Source organism: Fundulus heteroclitus, chromosome 7 (assembly GCF_011125445.2).
Source record: "Fundulus heteroclitus isolate FHET01 chromosome 7, MU-UCD_Fhet_4.1, whole genome shotgun sequence".
Lineage (NCBI taxonomy): Eukaryota > Metazoa > Chordata > Actinopteri > Cyprinodontiformes > Fundulidae > Fundulus > Fundulus heteroclitus.
The window spans coordinates 31,188,403-31,214,286 of record NC_046367.1 but is presented as its reverse complement, the minus strand read 5'-3'; the positions used below and the strand labels follow the sequence as shown (position 1 = coordinate 31,214,286).

The following is a 25,884-nucleotide window of genomic DNA, read 5'->3' as shown; positions in this document are numbered from 1 at the left end:
TACACAACAAGATGATTTGATTTGCCGTCGCACACAGAGACAGAATTGAATTTACTTTGTCATTTTCCCATGGAATTCTAGATGCTCACTGACACAAATTGCTCTTCCTCATGTTTTTGTTTACATTTGCTGAGATGGGAAGAGCACGTGTCCCCCTGAAGCACATTAGCCCCGGAACAGAGTGGAGGATCCGCCGCACTCCTTAAGAGCATCAAGAGTGGAAAGGTGGGGCTTTTTTGACTTCATATCTCAAAATTCATGGCTGTTTGCCCTGTGTGTCTCCATGTTACCCTTTGATGGGCTGCCGACCTGTCAAGGTTCAACCCCGCCTCTCGCCCAACGACAGGTGGAGATAAGCAGCCCCAACCCCGGTTAGTTTTTAAATTATATATAACTTAAAACTTTATATCTGATATAAAGTCTAAAGGTGCTCCCAAATGGTCAAATGAGTATAACATGAATTAAGCTTATACCTTAAAAAGAGGTTATAGCTACCTGCTGCTTAAAACTCTTCCAGCATTTAGCATGCTGAGGTGGGCACATCTTTGTCAGTTTAGAGTGTCTACATAATGTAGCATAAGCCGAAGCTGTGCTATTAGGTTATTGCTTTGACATATGTGGTGCATTTACCTAACTGTTGTGATATCCATGTGAATATATGGCCTCTCTAAGTTGTGAAATGCTACCAAATTCTTCAGCACATCAGAAGCAAATGTGAGACACTCTGGCTCAGCAGGAGAACAAATTGCCTATGTAATGTAATCTAATGAAAAGTAAGGCAATGTTAGAGCATCCTTGAAATAAGATGGTCATTAATTTGTCTGAAAACATCCACAGTTCTCATTTTGCCAAATATCCCCATCTCTAGGAACATTTGCCATCTAAATGGAGCATGTTTTCCGCGATACAAGTTTGCAATTACTGTTTAATTATTTTTAGTAGTGGACAGGGCTACATTTCATCTCATGACTTTAAGTTTGCATTATGAAACAGCAGACAAAATGTCTATATTTCTCAAGGGGGGTTTCTGTGAAAAGTCTCCCAACACAAGATGCAGTACCAGTGGGTCTGATTAAAATCTACAGTCTTGACAGTAGAGAAGGATGATCTAAAGTGTTATAGCACATCTGCAATAGTGGGTGGATATGGTCAGAAATCCTGCGAGAGGGTGGATGAAAAAAAGGAAAAAAAAAACTGTTTGATGCAGACATCTAAAGGCTCCCAACTCACTGCTTACACTGTGGTGTACATTTTGAGGGTGAGAGCATCAGTTTGGCCAGATAAACTGGTCACCTTGAAAAGTAATCTCCCTGGATCCACACCCTTGCCAGCCTCCCCTATTAACAGTAACATTTAAATGGTTAAGCGTTATCCTGCTGCTGCAGTTCTGTCAGCTACTGGACGATTAAAATGCGTGCGTCTGTTCTTCTGTTCAGCTCCGACTATGTTTATTTGCACAGATTTTATTATTCATATGTGCATATGTGTGTCCGTGTTTGTGTCCTCCTGCTTGGAGGCAGATGGTTGGGGTGCTTCTCAGGGCTGAAACGAAACAGAAAACGTGGGCCAGCCTTGTCTCTCTTTAGCTTAGTTCCCCAGTGAGTGACACTAATTAGTATGCACCATGCATCACGCTGTTAGTGTAAGGACACACAGCACCCCCTGGCTTTAATCTGGCAAAAATGAACCATGAGTAAACAAGCAGTTTGCAGCTGTCTTTATTTAGAACACAAAATGTGCAGGCTGCACCTGGTAATGTTGATATGCTGATATTGCTGATAGTTTTATTTGTGCTCTCTCAAGTCTTTCTTTTTTCTTAAATATAATCTTTATTTTATGCAATAAGGACAGATTGTTCGCCTTCAGGAATATCAGGGGATCGCAGCAAAAACGGCATATTTAACTTCTCAAAAGTGGTACAAAATGGGATTAAGCTTTGACAAATAGAAATCATATTACATGATCATTTCTGTTATTCTGCTATAAACCAGCTCACCATATTTCTGTGGATCTTTGTCTGCTGGAATATTGGAGCGCAGGATGAAGTTGTTCAGGCTGTTCAAGTATGCTGGCATTGTGTGGTGGCCCTCAGGGTTGAACCAGACCTGCGATCATGAAGCCAAGCATTAAAAGCAATCACCCACATCACAGAGAATCAGGGCATAGTAATGACCTGCAAACAAAAACACCTAAAAGATCCGAAGAGCTTCAGACATTATGTTCTCAAAACATTACCCGCTAAAAGACTGCACATCTGTCACTGTAAACCATATTTACGATAACAGTGATGATTTAACAGTCCAGCTCCATCTGAGAGCGCTTAATCTTGCAGTCGAGTGTAATTAGGACGTCATAAATCAGCTTTTTAAGACTCATCAGTGCAGCGGTTAAAATGATAAGAAGATACAGCGTGGACAAGTAGGAAAAGAAAGTTACCTTGGACAGTGTGCGGTTTTTCGGAACAGCCTTGAGGTCCATTTGCAAGTCAGGCGGGAGCCGCACGCCAAAAGCAAAGCCACCGTACCTGAAAAATCAGAGTGGACACATCGATCAAAACAAGCAGCCCTGCTTGCAGGTGAGAAATAAAATGTGACATGCACTCTGTTTTTCAGGGGATGCGTTTCTTGTTCTCACAGCAAATATCCAACACAGAGATAAAACCCATTTTGAGATAAAACCTCAAAGTATGAAGATTAAGAGTCATCTAAAGTATATAAGTGGCTAGTTTGTGTCAAGCTGAGCAACAATGAAAAGAAAGCTTTCACACATTATCAAACAGGCTTTTTTGCAGCTTTTCTGCTCACTCCTCGATATAGTAGAACTATTTTTTGAGAGGCACATTTAATTTAAAAGTCTCAAAGTGCTGTCACGCTGTTTTTTTTTTATCTTTCATGGTGTACGTTTTGTGAAACGTTGAGTTTTGTCACATCTATGAAGCATGTGTGGCATGTTTGAACTCAGCACTGGGGCTGAGAAAGTTACTCTTCGATTTTACATCATCACTGTTCGTTTTTACTTTTCATACCTAAATGATCTTGGACTGAAAGGTCAATACTAGCATATGAGTGCCCCCAAGTGGTTAAATAAGTATTAGCTGAAATTATGAGAAAATAGATCGGATTACCATTCTGTTTGAATCACTTTACTTATTTTTTGACCTATCAAGACTAGTGAATCTTTATCAGCGCAAACAGAGCAACTGCATAGTGTCGCATGAGATTAGTATGTAATGTTTTATCCTCTTATTGTTACAACCTTTGCGTATCATTTTGTAGTTGTGGCACATACCATGTATAATTGTTGTATCTTGTTTTTAGACAGACAATGCACATCAATCAACATGAGGATTTCACTCCAATATGTAAAATGTACCACATTAAGCATTTAGCCATAGAGGCCAACTTTGATCTGCATACCTGGTTGATTGTACAGAACAAGATTAAAATGGAATTTTTTTTATGACAAAATAGTGAAAAAATGCATCATTGATTTAGAGAACTGCCTGTAAGATGCAAGGTTCCTCAGTTCTATGTGCTCCAGTTTTGAAAATTAATGGAAATATTTGCATCACCATGGGGCACAGTGCTCTGTTACTGGATATCAAATGCTTTTACTTTCACAAGACACAGTTGTCAAGTGTGTTACCATTTTCTGCACTACAGAGCCTTTTTATGCAAAATTGTGATGGATGAGGCTGTCAGCTGTGTCAACCTGATTAGCTGATCCACCTTATAACCTGGAATAGACCTGGAAAAGCTAAGAAATGTAGCATCTTTGGTGCCAGTGCACAAATGGCGGGTTGACGCACAATCCAAAAGGGTATTCTTTTGGCAGACCTAAGGTACAATGACAATTTACAGCTGATCAGCACAGCTGGCAACCTCAATCAACATAGCCTTGCTTAGTGCCAAAACTGAGACATCAGCAACATCTTGCAAAAGTGTAGACCTGTGGTGTCCAAAGCTGGGCCTCGAGGGGCCATGTCCTACATGTTTTAGAAGTCACCCTAAGTCAACACACCTGAATCAAATGATTGATGCATTACTGGGCCTCTGGAGAACTTGAAGACATCTTGAGGAAATAAGTTAACCATTTTAATCAGCTGTGTAGGAACAAGGACACAACTACCGCCTGAAGGACGCCGGCCAATAAAAACTGAAGTTGGACACCCCTGTGATAGAACTTTAATAACCCATACTATATCCTTTTGTCCCTCATTTTTGAACAATTTTAGTTTGGGTTTGGGTATAAAATGTTATATACAGCTAAAACAAATGGGGGTCTATCTGACGAGCTGTTAGCCTTTCAGCACGTATGATGTGGTGTATAACAGGAAAAAAAAACACTTTAAATATATATTTTTTTTAACTGCATCAAATGTCAACTAAACCAAAACAGCATAATACAATATTTGCTCAAAGTCAGTTAAGAGGATACCATTTTGGTTAAATAAAATCTGAAATGGAAAACAACATGATAAACTTAGGAATGACACGCTAGCATTACACTTTGATTTGATGAATGATGTTTTGCAACTCATTTATAAACCATGAGTAAAAATGTTACACCGCCTTCGTCAAGCAAATGCAAACTAATCCATCATTCACCTGTTCCTGATGAAGTCATTGGCTGTAGCCACCAGGTAGTTCTCCACATCGAGGCCACTCAGATTATAGACGATCTGAGACGAGGGGACCTTCTTGTGGGGGGGCTGGAAGTTGTTCTTATCGCAAATCTACGGCACACAGAAGACAGAGACGCTTCACAACTGTCCCTCTTTTTTTACAACCATCGGGAACGTGGGCACTGGAGGAGACAAGTGAGAACACAAAAACTCACTCGCACACATACTGTTCTGGCTGACCCAGTCTCACCTGCTCCTGTTTGGTGCATTTACACACGGTAAATGGTTTGGAGACGTTCCCACTGGAGCTCCAGGTGTTTGTGCTCCTTGTGCAGACCCTTTAAGAGGAAAAAAAAACAATGTTTGCAGTGTGACAGGGCAGCTCAACCTGTGTTTTTATGATCATCCTGATATTTTAAAATAAATCAGATCAGAAAGAGTCGATCATATTTGATTGTCTTGTTTTTTGGTGAAACTAAAAGTTAAATATATTCTCTGGTCACAGTCTTCCAAGCTGTTTAATATGTGTTATGTGATATTGTGTGAAACGTGTTTGTGTGGGCTAATGCTCAACTCCTACACAGTTTACTTTCTACCAAGTGGTTTAAGGGACGCCATGTGCAAATAAAACAACAGAATGCAAAAATGTGTGCACAACAGCAGTCAGTAATGATAGTTAAAGGGCTTTCTTTAGATTCACTTCTGCAAACACTATATTTAGCAATATACAACGGAAAGCTGTGAGCAAACATGTAGACTGTTTTATGCTTTTGCTGTCCTTTTTTTTAATGTTTTATTTTAATGATTTCTTTCGGGGGCAGCGCGGTGGGGGGGCCTACAATTCCCCAGGGTTCTGCTTCATGAGTGCCAACATTGATTCGAGGGCCTGCAAGGGGAAAATCTCCCCTATAAACACGAGGTGTTTATGGAATACAGATGATGCTGTCACATCGCAGAGACCTGCTGCAGGCTTTCAGCCTCGTTCCTCGAGCTGATCAGCAGGGAAATGAAGAGGAGAGACATGAGAGAGAGACCAGAGAGAATGAAAAATAAAAGACTGGAGAGAGGCTGTCCAGCAAAATAAAATAAAAGAGAGAACCAGGAGGCAGGGAAGGCATAGCAATCGCTGAGAAGCGAAGAGGCAGTTAGCAAAATGAGTGTATTTTTTAGCAAATGGGAACAGCTGGAAGCGTAATTACGTACTGGTTATCAGACGTGTCGAGGCAGGCGTTATCGATCCCAGGGAATGACATCATGGTGTCCACCAGATGGCTGGCTTGTGGATTCTGGTTACTGTGGAGTCACAAAAAGAAATAATTCAGCTTTGACTGAAAGAGAACCCAGAATTTTTTCAGTTAATAACAAATAAAAAAAAGCCAGCCTGAGTTGTTTTGCTGAGTTTTTTTTTTTTTTAGAAAGGTGGCATAATACCAATAATCGAATCATGCAAATGAGATGCAGACACAATCAGTGGTTCAAACCAAACAACACAAGCCCGTGAAAGGAGACCAGAGACAATTGACCTGCCACTTTAGATTTGAGTGGTTTTGTTTTAGCCACCCCCCTTTCTTTTTAACTCAGGAACACACCCTCATAAATAAATAATGAGAGAATTACCACTGTTGACACAACAAAAACAGGAAAACAATAATGTAAAATCTACACACTTTGGAGCCTAAACTGCGTCTATCCTGCCATTGTGCCCTCTCCCTTAATATTCCTGTTAAATATAATAAAACGTCATATTTTGGTCTAATTTGTATATCAAGCTAAAGAGGTGTGGGAGGAGTGTCCACTCCACCTTTGATATGGATTCACACTTCAGCGTTTTCTCCCCCGCTTAATGTCCTCTTGATCAAACAACAGAACACGTTGAGAATGAAGCCATCTCACAATCCACCGACACTCTTCATCTCTCTGCCTTTGATCAAGGCTCACAGCCCTCTCTGAATCTCGATGATCTCAACCCTTTGCATTCTTCCCCGGCACCTTGCACTTAGAGTCCATCTGCCCTTCAACAAACTACCACTCCAAATTGATTTTACAACAAGAGTCACATGCAAATGATCCAGCGACGCAGTTTTTAAATCAAGCAGTTGTGGAATAATCTACTTTTTTTTTCTATTTCAAATGCTCTGAGGCTGTTTTCTTTGACATCTGAGTTGTGTTGCTTCTTTTTTAGGTTATTTCCTCTATGCAACAACAGAGAAGTCTTGATAACAGCCTGACTGAAACTGTGCTGATAAGGACGTTAAATTCCCCTGACCAAAAAAAAAAAAAAGAAAAAAAAAGCGTGTGATCAAATGAAATGCTTTTAGTTTCCAGCTGAGAGGCCTGATTGCGCCAGTGCTACCGTTCGTCTGGGGCCCTGATTAGCCTGATTTACGTCTTTGATTTCCATTCCTGGTGTGGCCGGCAATTTCTCTGCCATAGGGATCTGACCTGAAGAAAGAGTAGCTCGGTCCGATGTTGTAGAGAGCTGGGCTCAGTTCCAGCTCAGGATAGTGCCTCACGTCGCTCTTGATGGAGCCCAGGCCCATAGCGATCATTACGAAGAGAACGGGAAGCAAAAGCTGGGCGATCAGGCCCTTCCAGTCTCTTCTGCTGTGGTGGAACCTCTTGATGAGCATGGCTGTCAGCTGCTGCCAGGCCAGGCCCATGCCAGACAGATGGGAGGAACTGCTTAGCCCTGAAACACATTAGCAATCAGCAAGGTCTTAGTTAATTAGTTAAGTTTTATTTTTTTATTTTTTTTATGTATAAAAATCACTTAGTATAAAACAACTGCAGAATGTTTATTATTACCTGGCAACATAAAAATGTGCATAATTATGAAGTGGTTTGCAGTTATTATTTCTTTTTTTACAAATGAATATGTGAAAGCATGAGGTAGATCTGTTTTTAGCCCCCTTTTACTCTGATACCCCCAAATAAACTGCAACCAATTGCCTTCAGAAGTCACCTGGTCAACGAGCCTCTGTGTGAATAACTTTGTCTCAGTATGAATAGAACTATTCTGATTGGACAGCTGTTAGCCGTGTTATAAGACTGGCTAAAATAAAACATTGTTAAAACAAAGCAAAAAGCTAGCAGCTTTTCTAGTCCGTTGAGACCTAAACTAACCTTTCAGCCAACCTGCAAAAATGCCATATATGGCAAAAAACTAGAGATTCACATGACCATAAAAAAACTGCAGCATCTTGCCATGGGGATGCCAGAGACGATCCTGTTAGAAAACCTGATAGAGCGGCATAGTTTAAATAAATAAATACACACTTTAAAGCGCTTTATGTATTCAATGATCTTCAGAAACGGATCAGTTTCCTTTCAATTCTCAATGATGCACTACTTATGTTGGTCTGTCATATAACATTGCAATAAAACGGAGTGAGATTTGTGGTTGGTAACATGACGAAACGTGAGCAGGATAAATTAATATAAACACGTTTCAAAGTCCCTGTAGGTGATAAACGTAGAGCCAAAAATACTACAGGTCAAGCCCAGGGAGAGACAAGAAGCAACAGTTAAAACAAGCGATGAAAAAGGAGATTCAACTCACTGATCTGGTCACCAGTGTTGCAGCTGTTTTCACTGGAGTCTGACGGGAAGCTGTCGATAGACGCGCTGTCAGAAACTGTCTCTGAGATAGACAGAGGTCCGTCCTCGCTCCCTGGACCTCCGTTAGTCAGCTGGAGGAACACCTGCATACATCCGAGTAAAAGAGTCGCATTCGATCATGGTCTCCCTCGCTGTGCTCATATGTGGCTCAGCAAAAGGCTCACCTCCTCCAGCGTGGTGTCAGACACGCCGTAGCCCCCGAGCTGAAGATCGTCCAGGTTGGCGTCGAGCGCGGTCAGGAGGGAGCGATATGATGAGGCGTTGGATGAAGTGAAGGGGGGCAGAGAGAAGACCACATCCCCCCTCTGGGTTTCTTTAAGCCGTGCTTCAGGAAGATGAGCTTGGATGAAGGCCTTCAGGTCAGCGTTGTCAACGCGCTCTGCCTCTGGGCGTTGGATCTGCAAGAAAGAGAGCAGAACAATTTTAAAAATGCCACTTTTGCCCATCTGGTGACATTACCCAACCTCACTGCAGCAGTATATTAAGGAGCAGATGATTTATAGCTATTTTTATTTCATTTTATTCATTTTGCATTTGAAGAAAAGTTTATTAACTCTTTTTTTTTATTTTAAGTCTGTAAACAAACAGAAAAAAATATTTAAAATAACTAAAATAAACAAAATAATGAGTATATAAAATAGCTCTAGTTTGTGCTATATACTATGCTCTTTGGATATAGAGATAGCATTAAATTTGTTCACTATTAAAAAGAACCAGTTATGAGTTTGTTACAGGTAACCTGATTTAATTCATGTTTATTTGGGAGTATTTAATTATTTATTCCACTCGCCTGAAATAAAGAAATCATTGGTGCAGATATTTTTGGATATTTCTGAGAGAAAAACTTTAGACATAAGTAACACAATGCACTAAGATGGGGGCGCATCTCTCTGCTGGTTACTGCTGTACTGACAAACCCTAGCTGCTATCACTACCTGCCTGCAGCCGGCATCTGGTCAGTGACAACAGAACCAGTGCAAAAAAAAAAAAAAAAAAAAAAAAAAAAACTTACGGTAATCTGTTTTAAAGGTCAGGCTATGAGCTTTTAAGGGTATTGAGCTCTTAGTTTAGACAAGGTTTAAGTAGCTACAATTTGCCATTTTCTCAGTTAGTAGAGTTTGTCATTTAAAAAAAAACATCATTTTTATGTTCAGTGTTCTCCAGAAAAGTTACTGCCACTCATGGGCACCTTTGAAACGTCTTTGGACATAACACAGGGTGAAAAAAACTTCTGGCAGGCAGGTCACTCTGTAAAAAAACAAGCTAAAAGTGCAATTCAATTGCACTTGAATTCAATTTAATATAAACATTCAATTTAATATAAAACTAAGCAGAGCAAAGTTTGGGAAAGCATTTGTAGCTTCGCTGTTTCGCTCAGATTTGCAACGTATGTGACAGACATCACACTATGGCAATATGTCAAACCCTTCAGAAGGTAAAACCGAGGATTTATTTCCACATGAGGCAGAGCTCCTCCGTAATCTTAGATTGTGACAGGTTATATTTTATGCAGGCCAAGATCTATCCCTAACGGTGACGATGCAGGACAGACATGCATTCACTCTGAGCATAAAGGTTAGACCCTAGCATCCCCTCAGCTCTACATGAGCAAAGTGGGGGCTCTGGAATATCATGAAATATTTGACTAAACACACAAAAAAATAAAAAGATCTGATCAAAAATTCATATTGTGAAAAAACACACACCAGTAATAGAGTTTTCATTGGTATGATATCAGTTTTCATTGCTTTGCACCGACATGCCTGCTTGCCTGTGAGGGTGATTACCTTCTTGGTGAGGGTGAGTTTGTAGCCTTGACCCAGCTTGTCTTTCAAGTAGAAGGGTGAGCCGCAGCATTTCAATCCTCCTCTCTCCAGGAAGGCGATCCGGTCGCTCAGCACTTCAGCCTCGTCCAGGTGGTGGGTGGACATAATAATGGTCCGGTCTGAAAGGACACACACGTATATGAAAAGCTGCATCATCGACTCAGGGATTATTAAACCACGAAGGGAAAAGAAACAGGAAATATCCGAACCGAGCAAACAAAAAAAAAAAAAAAAGCAGGCTTGTGAGTGTTTGTTTCTGAAATAGACTAGAAACTCTCACTGCAATAACATCTGAAACAGCCCACACTGAGGCACATTTTCCTACCTATTACTACAGTTCCGGTCAAAACTTCACATACACTCTTCATGGGCATCAACGTGATAATAAAATGGGAATTTTAACGGTGCAGTTGAACATCCTTTTTTTGTGGCGTGATCATTAAACTTCAAAACACTGTAAAAGCTAATTTAGTGGTGAAATTTGAATTCATTCTGGGATTTTTTTCATTATTGCAGGTTAAAGTTATCCTACTTATATTTTGTTTTATACACAACCCCCTATTTAAAAAAATTAAAAAATAAATATTTTACAACACGGTGCAGAAAATCTCTTATATAAGACTGCTGAAGGCCTAAAATTAGTATTAAAAGAGTAAGGAAATAGATTAAAATTCCAGTCACATTTAAAGTGGTCCTTACTTGAAGCGTTAATAGTGGTAAATGGTAATAATAGTCGCATTAATTAGTGATACCGATATATATTCTGCTTAGTGGGTCAGTATATACTATGTTAGACTCACTCTTCTTATGCTGGATGACAATGTCCCAGATGGTGCGCCTGGAGCAGGGATCCACTCCTGTTGTGGGCTCATCTAGAACCACCAAGCGAGAGCCCCCGATGAAGGCGATGGAGATGGAGAGCTTGCGCCTCATACCACCCGACATGGCGTTGACTCGCTTGTGTCTATGAGCGTACAAGTCTGTCTCCTCCAGGATCCTAGAAGAAGAGTCAATGGAAAACGCTTAACTTAGTGCTCGTGTGAACAACCTTGACTGTGTTAAGACTAGGTGTCGGCTCGTTAAGTTGCATTAATTAGCCATCAGAGGGTCCCTGATATCGCTGCATCACAGGAGGCGTAGAGTTTTTTTTTTTTCTGCCTTAAGGTGGTAGGCGTAATACTGCTCCTCTTTCAAAATAGAAACCCTCCAGAAAGAGTCTGATGATGCAACATAGCTAAAGATGAAACAGAATGAAAAATGAACCCCCCCCCCCCACCTAGACTGATATAAGAAGATGCAAAACTGACTATAAATAGACTAAACTAAATAGATAATATATTACACATTCTTATAAAAACATTTCAGCAACTTCTTCCTAGTGCTTGCCCTTTCATCTGTGGAATAAAAATCCGCTTTACATCTCATGGAAAGCTGCGGCGACAGCTTATTTCAATGATTTTAGTTAGAACCATCGTTTTGCAGAAGCCCTGGCATTTATACGAATCATGGTAGCTACTGCCCTTAAAGGCTGTTCAAATGAAAACCTCCAGAACATTCATTTAATGCTTTCATTTTTTAGCAAACCGATTCTTTTATTGAGCTACTGGTTCCCCCAAAGATTCTCACAGCCTCTACATGTTCTGGTTTTAGATTGACTGACCATGCAAGAATCTATGCAAAAGACATCCTCTCACATCCAGTTGAATAAAAAAATGAAAAGATAAAATTCAACCGCTACATTATCTTTGAATCATTTTGGACATTTCGCATCGACCCTCCACCCCGATCGGCGTGCCACTCACGTGCGGACTTGCTCTCGCAGTTCTCTTGGTGACCAGTGTGGAGCCTTGATCTGACCGTAGAGCAGCAGGTGTTCCTTGGCAGTCATGTGGTCGAAGAGGACGTCATACTGCATGCAGACCCCCAGCTCCCTGCGGACCTGCTCCAGGTTGGTCTGCATGTCTTTGCCATACACCTCGATAGAGCCAGCCGTCGGAGGATACAGGCCGGTCAGCAGGGACCTGCGCACAAAGCAGGTTTTTGAGGTTAGGACACAGTTTGACGATCAAAACAAAAGCAAAGTGCTAAGAAAACCATTTTCACTCCGCTTTTTGTTGCTTTTTATTCTTATGTGTCTCTTTAATAGTTACTTATTGCTCCCACAGTTGTAATGGGGCAAAAATTAAAAACATCCTTTGTATTTTCTGTGTTATTTAATCTTGTGACGCTGCTGAAGTCATTACACGTCCCCCTGGACCAGAGCATGAGCAAAATGAGAATAAAGTTGACTAAGACTGGTCGGACTAATTTCTACTGTGTGCCATGCCAGATTTGGACAGAAATCTGTCAGCATTGAAGCACTGAAATGATTAAAAGGAAACACAAATCTAATCCTATAGGCACCTGCTTTAGTTATAATGGTTGGGGCACACAGATTCGGCTTACAAAACAATAAAAAAATCCCCACGTACATGGTAGTGGTCTTGCCCGCTCCGTTGTGACCCAGCAGTGAGGTGACGTGGCCCTCGTGGAAGTTGACGTTGAGGTTTTGGATGGCTGCTTGGTCACCGTACATCTTGGTGAGACCGTGGAGTGCAACTCCCACTGGGAGCTCAGACAAATCCTCCCCAGCCTGGTAGGAAAGGCTGCTTTTGCCTGAGAGCAACATAAAAAAGCGAGACAAATCGTGAATCAAATATAGTGGGATTAGGATCTAAATAAAAAATGGCAAGAAAAGTGAGTAAAACAGAGGTGTGAGTAAAAGGTAAACGTATTCTTGCCAGGTGTACCTTTTCCTTTTTCATCTCCAAAGACGGGCAGGTTTTTCTGCATGATGTTGGAAAAGAGCAGCCCTTTGCCTGCATTGTTGTTTGTCCTAAAGTCACTGCACAGGCCAGTCCAGAAGGATGGTTTGAAGGGGAAATACCATGAAGCTGGGATGCCATATTTTCCTGGTGGGTTATAAATAAAAAAGTAGGTCTATTGGAAAACATGAGAACAACTTTGGTGATAGCTGCAGATGTGTGCAGACACACAAAAACATATCTGGAGCAATTCTTTAACACAAATGTCAAATTTCTGCTACACCGGAGAAACACTTCACTCTAGCTTGAGCTAGCTACGTTACGCACTCACACTCACTAAAGTGAAGAAAAAAAAAAGATAAATATATAAACTTATATGATATAATATAAATGACAAAGTTAAATATTTATAAATTTTGTTAAATTCAAATCTTTATGAAAGTCCTATTATACATTAGGACCAATTTTGGGAGATTGAAAGCCCGTTCCAGGAAGCTGTATCGAACCCATAACACTGCTACCTAATATCAAAACAAGGCCTGTATTGGTCCATATTTGACCCAGAACTGTTTTGATCCAGCAGTTTTTTATAGTGTATGTACAGAAAAGCTATAAAGAAATGCATCACAAAGAAGCAGCACAAGCAAAAAAAAAAAAAATGATTTGGGAGTTCACCTGGGAAAACCATTCGGATGTAGGCCCCGATCACGAAGTAGAGAAGGGAGTCGATGAGCATGAGCCAGCACAGCCAGCCGAATGACGCTGTGTCTCCAGCTATGGGGGAGCTGTAAGAGTTGCTCCACTGAATTCCTTTAGGAGCAAAGAAAAGTGAATGCTTGATTCGGCTGGCTTAGATGTCAGAAATACCCCGATGGTGTGCAGATATTCACATGCTCGTACCTTCTCCTTGGGCCTCGTAGCGGGAAACGTATTGACTGGCGTAGCTGAAGCAGGTCGGCGAAAACAAGCTCTGTCAGAAAATTGGAGAATTGTTAACAGGAGATCAGAAGCAGCGAAAAATAAAACTAAAACACGATTTCATCACAACATCTACATAATATGAAAGGGGCATACTTATCAAGATCGTTCAAAATGTATTACAAAGGTGCTTTTCCAAGGTAGATTGTCTTTATTTGTTTGTCGCTAGGAGGTCTGACCTCCAATTAATATGCATTAGACAGCAGGGAGTAAAGTAAGAATGAACTGTTGAGACGCTCAAAAAAAATTAAGGTTGTAACATGCAAATGAGTGCACCCATGTTTTGAAAATGAGTTCGTCCTTCACTGCATGCTGCTTTTCAATTTACTGGAAAACAAATGAAGATGAGCGCTATCCTAAGAAGCTCCCTGTAAGGCTGGGCCTTTTGTTTATTCTTTTGAGTCATGATAATTATGCCGCTTTAACTTTTGGAGGGAATAAACAAAGTTATAGCTTGCCTTTCCATTCTTTCTGTCTAAAGAGCAGTATCCCTGAGCAAATACCATTATTTGGCCTAATTATTACACAGTAAACACACAGGTTTTATGCTAATTACTACTTATAAAACCACTTGAGTGCTCACCAGAAGGCTCTTCTGGGAAAAGTTTAGATTAGTCTCCAGAGACATGACTACGATGAAAGGGAAGAAGCTGAGGATGTAGATAAGGCTTCCACTCAGTCCAGCGATGTAGGTCTTGTCGAAGAAGGAGCTTATCAGGTAGCAGAAGGACAGGATGCTCAACGCAAAGTCACAGAGGTAGAGGAAGAGGAGGAAGCCGTCACTTTTGGGCAGGATGTGTCCGCACTTCAGCACCAGCGTGAGGATGACGATGGTCAGAACCAGGAAGGCGGCACACTCCACAAACCAGGCAAAGAAGTGGCTGAGAGGATTGACGCCCATCATTTTCATGTACTGCAATTTGAAGGGAAACATCGTGATGGAGCACACGGATAAGGAGAGTGCGTCAAAAGAGAATTCAACATTCGTAGAAGGTCAAAACCCCAAAAAGGGACCCCTAAAACTTTGACACATTTTGTCACGTTACAGCCACTAACGGCAGTGTATGTTATTGTGATGTTATGTGAGAGACCAGCACAACATAGTGCATGACTGTGGAAGGAAAATGTTTAATGTAAAAAAAAAAAAAAAAAATCTGAAAAGTGTTGAGGGGATTTGTAATCACACCCTCTGAGTCAAAAACAATTGTACTGCCACCTGTTGCTGCAATTGAACCTGTAAATCTTTTTGAGTACATTCAGTATCTTCCAGCTTTACATATTTAGAAGCTGAAATTGTTGCTCATTTGTCTTTGTAAAATAATTAGTTGCAAAATAACTAGTCAGACAGGATGGGGTCTTGTACATCATATATATCATATCATATATATATATATATATATATATATATATATATATATATATATATATATATATATATATATATATATATACATAAATTCTTCATCATTCTATCGTGTCGCTGCCTGTAAAATAAAGGTAACTATTTAGCTGGAGGTTAACACTGAACCCCAGTCTCACGTTTTAGTAAAAATGCAAACTAAGAAGCACCTAACCATGTAAACGCCACGCTTATCCATTTTTCAAATATTTTCTAAAACCTTCTACGTACTTCACAGCTGTGTGCTACATTGTGTTCCTCCCTCCAATTAAAATGACAACATACACCAAACATCGTGACTATAACATGATCAAATCTGAAAAAAGTTTAGCAGGCACAAACCATTTTGCTAGGCTCAGGCGTGAACAGCATTTTTTAGAATTACGTGTTTCCTGTCAGTCTTGCTACTTCTTCACAATGAATCAAAAGCAGCGATTAAAGTTACGCAAGTCAAAAAGCAGCACCATAAGTTTTCATGTAGGGGAAAAAAGCAGTTACCTCGTGCAGCCTCAGCTCTCTCTCGTGCACAAGTTTCTTCACAAAGTCAGCCACGAACAACACCCAGGGTAGAATCAGCAAGAGAGGGAAAATATAAGAAATGGCCTCCAGATACCTGAGGAACACAGAGATGTCAGCTGTCAGTCAGGTTCTCTGCAAACCAAGCATCCAAGCAGACGGACGGGGCCTATCGCTGGCTTGACACAGCGGGGAGAGCCTGGAAATGCTGACAACCGCATCGTCGCTATCATCCTACCGTTGTTTGCAAAAAACAGATGCATCTGTACTCTGTTTTCCTGTCGTGTGACCGCTCAAAAATAACAACCGGAAATGTTTGATTGCAGTGCATGGGGTGTGACATTTGCTTGAATATTCTACAGATACTTTCTTAGATTTATTGCTGTTTGGGGGGTAAAAAAAGGAAAGGTTGTGGTCTCTCATAGTTGGTCAAGAGGCAGCCAGCCAGAGAGAGAAGCTCCGCTGGCGCTTCTCAGATGAGATATGAGCACTGTTAAAAGCTGCACTCCAGGGCAAGCACACACATAGGCATTAAGTTCAGCAATTATTTATTGGAAACCATGTTGCAGGGCAACGGACAAGTTAATGTCAAACCCATGTTGGATAGGTTTTACAGAGAGAGAAAAGCGGTGTGTCGTACGGACGTTTTTCTACTTTTGTTTGAGTGCGCGGCCTGTTCGGTGTACGGAAGGTCTTCAAAAATGAATGCACAATTACAGCGAAATGTCAATGCACATAGTGCCGAGCTAATTACACTGTGACAGGTTCTTGTGAATGACTACTTACTGTCATTCCCAAGTGACAAATGAATAATGGAATAGCATACATTATTCCACATCAATGCTTGTTCCCCCTCAGAGAGACCGTGTATCCTTTCATGCCGCCCTGCATGCATTTATGCATCGACCGCGTATGCACCCATTTCTGCATATCCGTGAACGCGGAAGAACTCACTCGTCTCGTAGATAGCACGGATAGGGGAAGGGCTGCAGCTGCACGGCCGGCTCGCTGACTTTCCGCCCGGCCTGGGTTTCGATGATGGCCCGGTCGATGTTCTCCTGCAGGTAGACGAACCCTCGGTTGTAGCGCATCGTCTGGCTGGACGAGATGCGGTTGTCCCTCACGAAGTAGGGGTATCGCACCCTGTCCGTCCGCATGACGTTGTCCATGTGCATCCTGATGGTGTAGCTGACCTTGGGGGGCAGTTGGGACGAGGAGGCGGCGGCGTCGGAGGATCTGGCTTCACGCTTCTTTGACGAATCCTCAGTCTTAAAGATGACACCTTAACAACATACAGAACACGCGGTATTGATTCACAGCTCAACAGTTTGCTGCCTTTCATAAGCGACATCGTATTTATGCTAAGCCTCCTAATCTCAGCTCGTTATTAACAGCCTTTGGAAGAAAAAAAAAAACAGCAAAACTGACACGGATGCACATGCAGAAAGCTGTGAACTAATGCAGTGTGACAAAGTAACAACTTCTGTGGTCGAAGGCCAAGATGTAGCTCTGTGCTGTGTTGGTTCCATCTTGTGAAATTCTCCAATTCCCTTTGACTTTTTTTTTTTTTTTTACTGTTACTCACACTTAACCCAGTTGTAAGGAAACACAAAATCCACAACGGTTTCCAACCAGAAGTGACCCAGTACGTGCATGGCAGGCGGATGACCTTGTATTCACTCACTTGCATAGAGCTCCCGGTCTTTGGCGAGCTCCTGGGCCACGGCGTTGAGCTCCTCGGGGGAGTCATAGCCGCGGTACCGGTCAAACTTGATGCAGGAGGAGAGCTTCACCATCAGATTTGACAAGGTGGTGATTTGACCGAGTATGTTCTTGTTCTTCTGCAGCATTTCTGTAATATTAGCTGTGGAGAAAAAAACAACAACACTCATTTTAAAAAGCTGCAGAAATACTCAAACTCGTGCATCATCTTGTTCTATGAATAACAGCCCTTGGTGTGGAAGTTACCATGAGAAGAACACAAAAGGTTTCAGCAATTCTTTATGGTGGTGGGAAGATGTTGAAAAATTAAAACAAAGAGCAAAAGGTGTAAAAAGCTATTTAAAAGGGAACTGCTCAGTTATGTTGGCTTTTCATTCAGGCCGGTGCTTCGAGAGAGATTAAGACTCCATCAAATAATAAGAAAATTGAGCATTTGTCCACAGAGTTGCATTATCTTGTTTGTTTGAGCTTCTGGCTCTGTCAGTCACAGGGGCATGCTGGACTTGGAAATGGTGTCAACGTTTTGGAAATCTCAACTAACATCAACTCATCTACCCTAATCCCTGTTACAGCATGCTAAAGACAGTTGAAGATGTCAACATTGTCATCTTCTTGTTTTTTTATTAAAGTGACTGCAGCATACTGCTTTCACGGTGAATCTCCTGTATGTGACATAAACAACAATGACCTCTCGCAGCGTGAAGGCTGTAAAAATCTTTTGTAAGGGTGACCTAGTAAAATCAGATTGGGCAGAACAGAGTTTTACAAAAGTGGACACCGACTAAAAGACTGAATGGTCTTTTTAATGTGAAAAAATAAATGCTATTCGGTTAGCTTTTATACAGCAGTAAAAATAAAGAAGTGCAACGCTGTTGATAATTGCCAAATAGAGGAATACCTGTATGCAAATGTCTTTTCTTGCATAGGTGTTTTAGTCTTTCTGATTACTTTGAGCTAAAAGCCGTAGGTCCCATTTGTTTATTCATAACGGGTTACATGTGTGTACATATATCTCAAAAAACGAGATAGTCTATCTGCGATGCACTTGTCTGAATGCCATTTCACAAATTCTCGGCTTTTCAGTAAGGGTTCTCTTTGTTATTTTGGTCCGTTTTACCAAACTTAATTATTTGACTAAGTAATTATGCACACCATTGGTTGTTATTACTTCACCCAGTGCAGATGTCACCCAACAATGACTGAGCCTACACACATTCCGGTTTATCTGGTTGGACATGGAACATTTTCACAAAAAGACAGGATGTCTAAATGTAACCTTAGAAATGTAACCTTTTTTTCAGCTTTACTGCTGCTTAAAAGTCTAATAGAAATTATTTTGCTTTGTGCACCAAAAATGTCATGCTCTGCTCCGTTAAATCGTTACTCTGGCTTATACACACTAAGACAATAACCCCAATCAGTTCAAAAACTTTAATATGAAAGAGAGACTGAGGAAAAACTTCACAGAAATTGTAAATCCCCTGTTTTGCACCTAAAACCTAGAGCAATCATATTTTCTAGTATTGTGGATATTTTATACGAGTAATAAGGCAGAGGAAAATCTAAGTTTAAGGCTGGTACCTGCAGCTTACAAAAGTAAGACCCACAAATGCACACTCACAGAAGCTGCTGAGCGTCTCCTTTATGCTGTCGACATTTATGTCTGTCTGCATCTCAATGAAATTCTTCACAAAGGAGTTGCTGAGGGAATTCTGGCAGAAAGGTGGAGAGAGAGCGAGAGAGAGAGAGAGATGGAAACTATGAACATCATCAAGATTCAGCTGCAGAGACTCATCGAAGACCACTGCAAGGATTTTCAAACTACAGAGAGCAAGCTGGCATAATCAGATATAAAAAAAAGAAAGAAAAAAAAAACAGCAGCTCTGAGATATCATACCTGCAGCATTGGCAAGGTGGAGCTGAGCAATTTGGCCGAGTTTATGATGTAATTTGAGGATTCGATCCACTCCTCGGAGGATTGCTTCAGATTTGCAAACTCGTGCAAGGTGCCATTGGCCTGAGCAAAGTTAAGAGAAGGACACGAAAGAGTGAAATAGTTGTGTATCAGCACGACTTCCCAACCCAGTGTGTGTATTGGAGCGTGTATGTAAGTGTGCGGTTGGAGTCTGCCGAAAAACAAAATCAGGCCTGCTTAAAATAGAATCACGGGTACGAGTGAAGCATACAAATGTCTCCAGTAGGAGAACCTTGAATGCCTTTTTTTTTAACTTGTGTAGGCCAAAGAAGCTAGAAATACTTAAAGGTTAGGAAGTCAACCCTTGTTAAAAGTCTAACCAACAAATATAAAAAAAAAAAAAGATATACTATACTATATAAATTGTTACAAACACAGCATTGTTAACCAGTTAGTAAATCAGGGCTTTACAGCCAAATGATAAATCATTCAACTTGTTTGGATCACTAAGTAGGTGCATAGTGTATTTGTGAATAAAGTCATTTGTGTAGACCTTCTCCATTATGGCGCGGGTGGCGGGTGTGTCAGGTGTGAACAGGATCTGGCCCATCAGCATTGGTTTGAGGAAGGCCCAGGCGATGGCTCCTCCTGTGGTGTTGACCATGTCCAGGTACATGTTCATGCAGAATGGAGCTGCCCAGAGGGGAAAAGGAAAAGTCATAGTTATGGAGCTGAAGGGCAACAGGAAAACGGGAAAACTCAATTACTGTGGAATACTGAGATGAAGAAACCTGTTGCGGCTAACCCCCATTATCCCCAGTCTTATACCCATCCTCATCACATCCCCGCCAGATTTAAAGAGATTTAGGATCGCTTTATCCCTTCAGATCTAAATTTCATTTAACTGGTGAAGTACATAAATGGATAAATACATCAACCTCCTAAATAATGCATCCAAACAATTATTTTGTTTGGATGCATATTCAATATTCTCCAATGAGATTGCCATAACAATAATGATTCAACACATTGTGCTGCTCTGGTCAGCTAATTAGCCCTCACAGTAGTTAGGGTTGTAATTCGTCCAGATAATGAACTGAATATTTAATTTGGCTTTAATAGACTTTTTTTTTTTTTTGTAAATAAAACAAGAGTCTTAACATGTGGGTCACTATATATTGGTAAACTAGTGGATAATATTAACCTGGAGGGTGTAATAATGACATAAGATTTGAGATTTACTATTTTCTAATAACAATTGATTGTAGTAATATTTTTGTGGCACTTGTGGCCTTTCTGTGATAGTAAGGTGACAGGAAATGGGTTTGAGAGAGAGGGGGAAGAAATGCGGCAAAGGTCCACGGGCAGGGACTCGAACCCGGGATGGAGGCGTCGAGGACTGAGGCCTCTCAACATGGATCATATGTGCTACCACAGGGACCACCTTTTTATTTTTAACAATGCAAAATTCTGAGCTTTCAAATGTTTGAGATGAGCTCAATAATGGACAAGTCGTGTGACCTCAAATAGCTTATACAGTCACGTCCACTAAATTATAATATGTGTTCCATTGAAGCTTGTTTGTCTGATTAAAACTACCTTTTGAAAATAACAACCTCAACATATGTTTCATAAAGCCCACCTCTATGAATTAAAAAATATCTTTATTGGTCTGATGTATTATTCTTATCTAAAATGTCATGTTGTCTTTACCTAAAAGTGGAAAACATTATATATAAAATAAATAAAGGCTTGAAAACATCTGTGTCTGTGTGATTAATCAATATAAAGTGTATAACATAGTGACTTGAGCATCATTAAACTTTTCAGTAATATATTAAATTATTTGAGGGGTCTGTAAGTAAAAGGATTTGTATTAAAAGGTTAAGAAAAGGGGGCCGACATCTCAATCCTCCTGCTTTGTTCAAACTAGCTTCGGCAAAGCAAACAAAAAAAGATGCATGGTTTCAAAGAGAGTGATACAATCCTAAAACTGTGCTGCAATGTAATCACACTGTAACAAGATTTCCACTGTCCCATTTTTTTAGATGAAAAAAAAAGGAAACAATGTTGTATCAATGATATTAAACCCCAAATCTTTCGACATACAGGCGTCCCGCGGGATCTTGAATCTCTCAATCATCTCCTCCCTCTTTTGGTGGTCAGGGAATGCGGGGCTGGATTCAGACAGCTCGGGCAATTTGGAGATCCCAAACAGAGCGATGATGCCGTTACTGCACAGAGCACGGGACAGGGTCACGAACGTAGCTTTGGTGGAGATGCTGCTTCTTCTCCCTCTCGTCATCTGGGTGGAGAAAAAAAGTCAATGCAATAATCAGTGACAATCAATATAAAACCTTCTTCTTTTTTCTTTCGGCTAAGCTGCCGTTAATTGGCCATCTAGGTTTTATCACAAACACGTCAGAGGGAAAACGTCTGCAAGTTTAATGAAGACGCACTTCGGCAAATTCACTGCTGGAGTCCAGGTTAAGGTCTCTGACGGAAAGCAGGTAGCTTTCCAGTTGCCTGACTGTAGGAAGAATCTTGTTGGTCATTTCCGTTGCAATCGTTGCCACCTGAGCTATGGCTCCAACCAGGCCCTGGAGTTCCTCAGACAACACCACCTGCAGGCGGGACAGCGAGGTTCAGACGTTATTTTACAGTTTTAACATATTCAGGGATTTATCACTGAGTATACTCAGAAACAATAAGGCATTGTATGTATTTAACTTATGTTTAATTTACTTGATAAGTAAATTAGCTAAATATACTGTTGTTCTTCTGAATCTGGCTGGCCAGGCTATAGTTCTTCCACTTAAGTTAGCTTTCTGTAGTTTAATCAACTCGTAGTTTTTTTGTCTTAGCGTAATAACAAAGAGGTCAAACAACGCTGCAGGAAAATTCCTAAAAAAAAACAAAGTAAATGAAAGAATTAATTAAAATGTGAATCTAAGATGACAAATCTGGATGTATTCAACAGTCTTTAAGTTTGAAATGGAGATCAATATTCCCTACAGGCAGAGGTGTACTACAGAGAGCCATTTGTATTTCACAGTATTATGAGAAAAGTCTGTTTCTATAATAAATTGAAAAATTAAAACATAAAATGAAAGAACATGTAAAAAAAGAGAAAAAAAAAGCTCTTGATAGCGATATTTTCCTGTACTTTTCTAAAACAAGAGGTCCTCTGTGGCAGCCTGTGACTGTCACAGAGTTAGGCGTAGTGCTGATGAGAGGCGAGGAAAAGACACGTGTTGACTTTGAGCCTTACTCTGTAAACGAGCTTCTCCGTGTTTACATGTTCAGCCGTCAGCAGCGAGAACTTGTACCAGTCTTCAGCAGACAGAGCGCAGAAGGTCGCCAGAATGGCCGCATCTGTCGTGTTCATTGCTTCGTTGGGGTGACAGTAATGCAGGTTCGCCAGCCAAGACAGCATCTGTTCCAAAAGGCATTATGAGACATATGGAAATAGGCCATAAAGCCAAAGACATCATTACGAGGGTGTAGTATATACACTACATACGGCGGGGGTAAATAGGAGCAAATTGCTTAGCTGATAATATCCCAGATACCTCACATTTCTTTGGATTAGTGCCATTCTAATGCTTTGTGGGGTTGAATTCTCTTCAGTTTATTTGAAACATATCAAGTCATTTTTTTGTCACAAAAAATGGAAAAAAGTGTCGATGAAGAACCGTGTCAAACTACAACCTTTTGCAGTCAGAGAACTGCTCAAACACACAAGAGGTTTTCGAATCCGAAAAGCTGCCAGAAATAAAACCCAGTACTAATATTGTTTTTTAGTTATTCAGCAGTGTCCAAACAAACTCGCTAAGCCTTATAGTTTCCATGTGGGACAATAAGCAAAGAGCAGCCACAAAGTGAATTGATCCGAACCGCAGGACTGTTCATTTTTCCTTAAGGATAAACTGACTGATTTGTGTGGCCAAAGCAATCATATAAAAAGCACCGAACAGGAACAGTAAAAGTAAATTTATCGTGATGCTCTGCAGGGAGGACGTGCGGGTCTTGGCTCACCTCTGTGTTGTTCTGCAGAGGGGTGTCCATCAGGACAAGAAGAGCTGCAGGATCTACATTCATGTGGTCCTGGACGGCCTGAAGGAAAGCTTCCTTATTCCTCAGCATCTCCCCAAATGTCACTTCTCCTGGCAGAGCAAACAGGATATCAGTCAGCTACGCAAGATTAAGTTCAATTGCAAAAATAAGTAACATTTATAGAAAGCAAAAAAAGTTTCTTGTGTCACGAAAAAATTCTTAGGAAAACCAGAAATATTAATTTAGCACTTCTTTTTAAAGCCTATGAAATCAGTGTGTCACTATTTTGCAGTAAGTAGAGAAAGTGTTGGCGTCAGCAGCCCGCTTTTCTGAGGGAGTGTGAGGTTTGCTGCCTGTGGTGCACACACTGGCCACTTCATTTGGTGGACTCTGTCAACTGCTTATGAACACAAACCGCCAATCACAAGGCAGTAATTATTGAGCCATAGTAAAGATACCTCGCTTAAGTTTAAACAGCTCATCAGAAATGGGAACGGAAGAGGATTCAAGTTACTTTGAATGCTGCATTGTCGTTTTTTATGATGTAATGGTTTAACTGGCAAATTGTGGGTCGTTCGGTAGCATCTGAGCAGAGTTTAAACAGCACAGTCCTTCATGACAACAATGCAAACCGTTTCTGATGGCTACTTCTAGCAGCTTCGTGCACCATGTCCCAGAGCTCAGCGGATCTTTAAACTGGCTTCTTAGACATGTCAATGAGTTTACTGAGCAACAAGCACCTCTGGGATGTAGTGAAATAGGAAATTGACATATACAACGGTCTGATGTCGTAATGTCCATATGGAGCAAACTCTTTGAGGAATGTTTCCAGTACCTTGTTGAATCTGTTCAGCAAATAATTTAGGCAGTTCTGAAGGCAACAAGAGATCCAACATAGTCATGTTGAGATGTATCTGATAAAGTTGCCATAATTTACTACTCAATGACTTTTGGGAGAAAAAAAATGTAATGATGGTTAAGATAGCTTAGATTAAAAAAAAACTAAATTAAACCCAAATGCAAAGACATAACTGACACTCATTATTAACAGTAGCAATTGCAGAATGACGGATGGATGTACAGACGGATAGACTCACCTGGGGATGTAAAATTGAGCATGCCCATGCTGCTGATGTTTAAGCCCAGCGTTTCACTCAACACGGTAGCCCTGTAATTATGTGCATGCACATATTAGATGAACTTAGTTACTTGAACATACAGAAATGCATGCTGTTCCATTTATTTCTACAGGATAACACACCATCAACCTTTGATTAAATAACATCCGCTAATTGCTCTGGGGAAGCTACATCAATGATACTGAACGTTTGAGTAAATATGAGAGCATCCTTCTTTGGTCAGTTTGCAACCTTAAAAAATCTTGTGGATAGATGAGAGAATTGTTCGTACCAGTCTGACTGGAGGTTGTAGCTTCTGGGATCTCCGATTATGGTCTGGAAGGCGATTTCTGACAGAGAGGTGATGTTGCTCTGCAGAGTCTCGGCTAAGATCTGCAGGCTGGGCAAAACTGTGTGACAGAGATCCCCAGGCTTCATGGAAAGTGACTGCAAGAGCATGGCCACAGAATTTGCGTTCTCCAAAACACACACCTGTGGGACACAAGGTGGGTATAAATACAACTAAGAGAACTCTGGCAACATAAAATGATCAAATACACATTTAGACACCTTTTAAGAACTTCTGGTTACACTCACATGTTTATATATATATATATATATATATATATATATATATATATATATATATACATATATATAGATATATATATATATATATATATACACATATATATATATATATATATATATATATATATATATATATATATATATATATATATATATATATATATATATATATATATATACACACACACATTTGGATCTAAAGTACAAAAGAAAAATAGGCATACCCTGTACTAAAACACAATTCAGAAAAGGAGATTGGTTGTTGTATTCAAGAAGAGTTTCAAGATGACTGTTCTTGTGAATACAATTAGCGGCAGCCTTCTTCCCTTTTTCAGTCACTATCAAACAATACGGATTAAAAATGACAGCCAAGTTAATGTTCAAACCTCCGATCTCAGTTGGCTCAGTTGATTTGTGAACTGTGGGTCAGTGGGGCTGATCTGAAGGAGCTCAGTGACGGTTCGGACGGCTTCCTGCATGGCTCTCAGGTTCTCTGTGACAGGTGGGAGAGGCAGAGGGATGCAGGGGTGAAAAAAAGGGAGGCTGAGAGAGACGCCCATTAGTGTCTGGAATCTTAAAGAGTTCGGTCTGCGAGGTGACAGAATAACACGACATCCCACCGGGCTTCATTACGACACGCGCCATTACGGTGGTATCGTCGTCGAGCAATGAGCAGCAAATGATGTGCTTAAAGTGAAGCACTGCGCGGGTCTGATG

The 25,884-nt window shown here is 40.6% G+C and overlaps 1 protein-coding gene across 1 annotated transcript in view; it reads right to left on the bottom strand.

Moving 5' to 3' along the window:
• The window catches only part of abca12 (ATP-binding cassette, sub-family A (ABC1), member 12), a 75,601-nt gene that overhangs the window by 17,843 nt on the left and 31,874 nt on the right, over window positions 1-25,884 (bottom strand). Inside the window, exons 29-57 of the mRNA XM_036139490.1 lie at window positions 25,554-25,660; window positions 24,869-25,068; window positions 24,556-24,626; window positions 23,441-23,568; window positions 22,674-22,838; window positions 21,862-22,026; window positions 21,512-21,707; window positions 19,956-20,095; window positions 19,385-19,504; window positions 19,109-19,199; window positions 17,450-17,629; window positions 16,720-17,047; window positions 15,748-15,862; window positions 14,434-14,763; window positions 13,773-13,842; window positions 13,548-13,682; window positions 12,858-13,019; window positions 12,540-12,723; window positions 11,871-12,089; window positions 10,869-11,065; window positions 10,030-10,187; window positions 8,407-8,640; window positions 8,184-8,325; window positions 7,067-7,313; window positions 5,828-5,917; window positions 4,875-4,962; window positions 4,608-4,735; window positions 2,437-2,524; window positions 1,997-2,105 (exon numbers count right to left, since the gene is read on the bottom strand). Of these exons, the coding sequence (XP_035995383.1) occupies window positions 1,997-2,105; window positions 2,437-2,524; window positions 4,608-4,735; window positions 4,875-4,962; window positions 5,828-5,917; window positions 7,067-7,313; window positions 8,184-8,325; window positions 8,407-8,640; window positions 10,030-10,187; window positions 10,869-11,065; window positions 11,871-12,089; window positions 12,540-12,723; window positions 12,858-13,019; window positions 13,548-13,682; window positions 13,773-13,842; window positions 14,434-14,763; window positions 15,748-15,862; window positions 16,720-17,047; window positions 17,450-17,629; window positions 19,109-19,199; window positions 19,385-19,504; window positions 19,956-20,095; window positions 21,512-21,707; window positions 21,862-22,026; window positions 22,674-22,838; window positions 23,441-23,568; window positions 24,556-24,626; window positions 24,869-25,068; window positions 25,554-25,660 (4,587 nt within the window). The remainder of the gene's footprint in view (window positions 1-1,996; window positions 2,106-2,436; window positions 2,525-4,607; window positions 4,736-4,874; window positions 4,963-5,827; window positions 5,918-7,066; window positions 7,314-8,183; window positions 8,326-8,406; window positions 8,641-10,029; window positions 10,188-10,868; window positions 11,066-11,870; window positions 12,090-12,539; window positions 12,724-12,857; window positions 13,020-13,547; window positions 13,683-13,772; window positions 13,843-14,433; window positions 14,764-15,747; window positions 15,863-16,719; window positions 17,048-17,449; window positions 17,630-19,108; window positions 19,200-19,384; window positions 19,505-19,955; window positions 20,096-21,511; window positions 21,708-21,861; window positions 22,027-22,673; window positions 22,839-23,440; window positions 23,569-24,555; window positions 24,627-24,868; window positions 25,069-25,553; window positions 25,661-25,884) is intronic.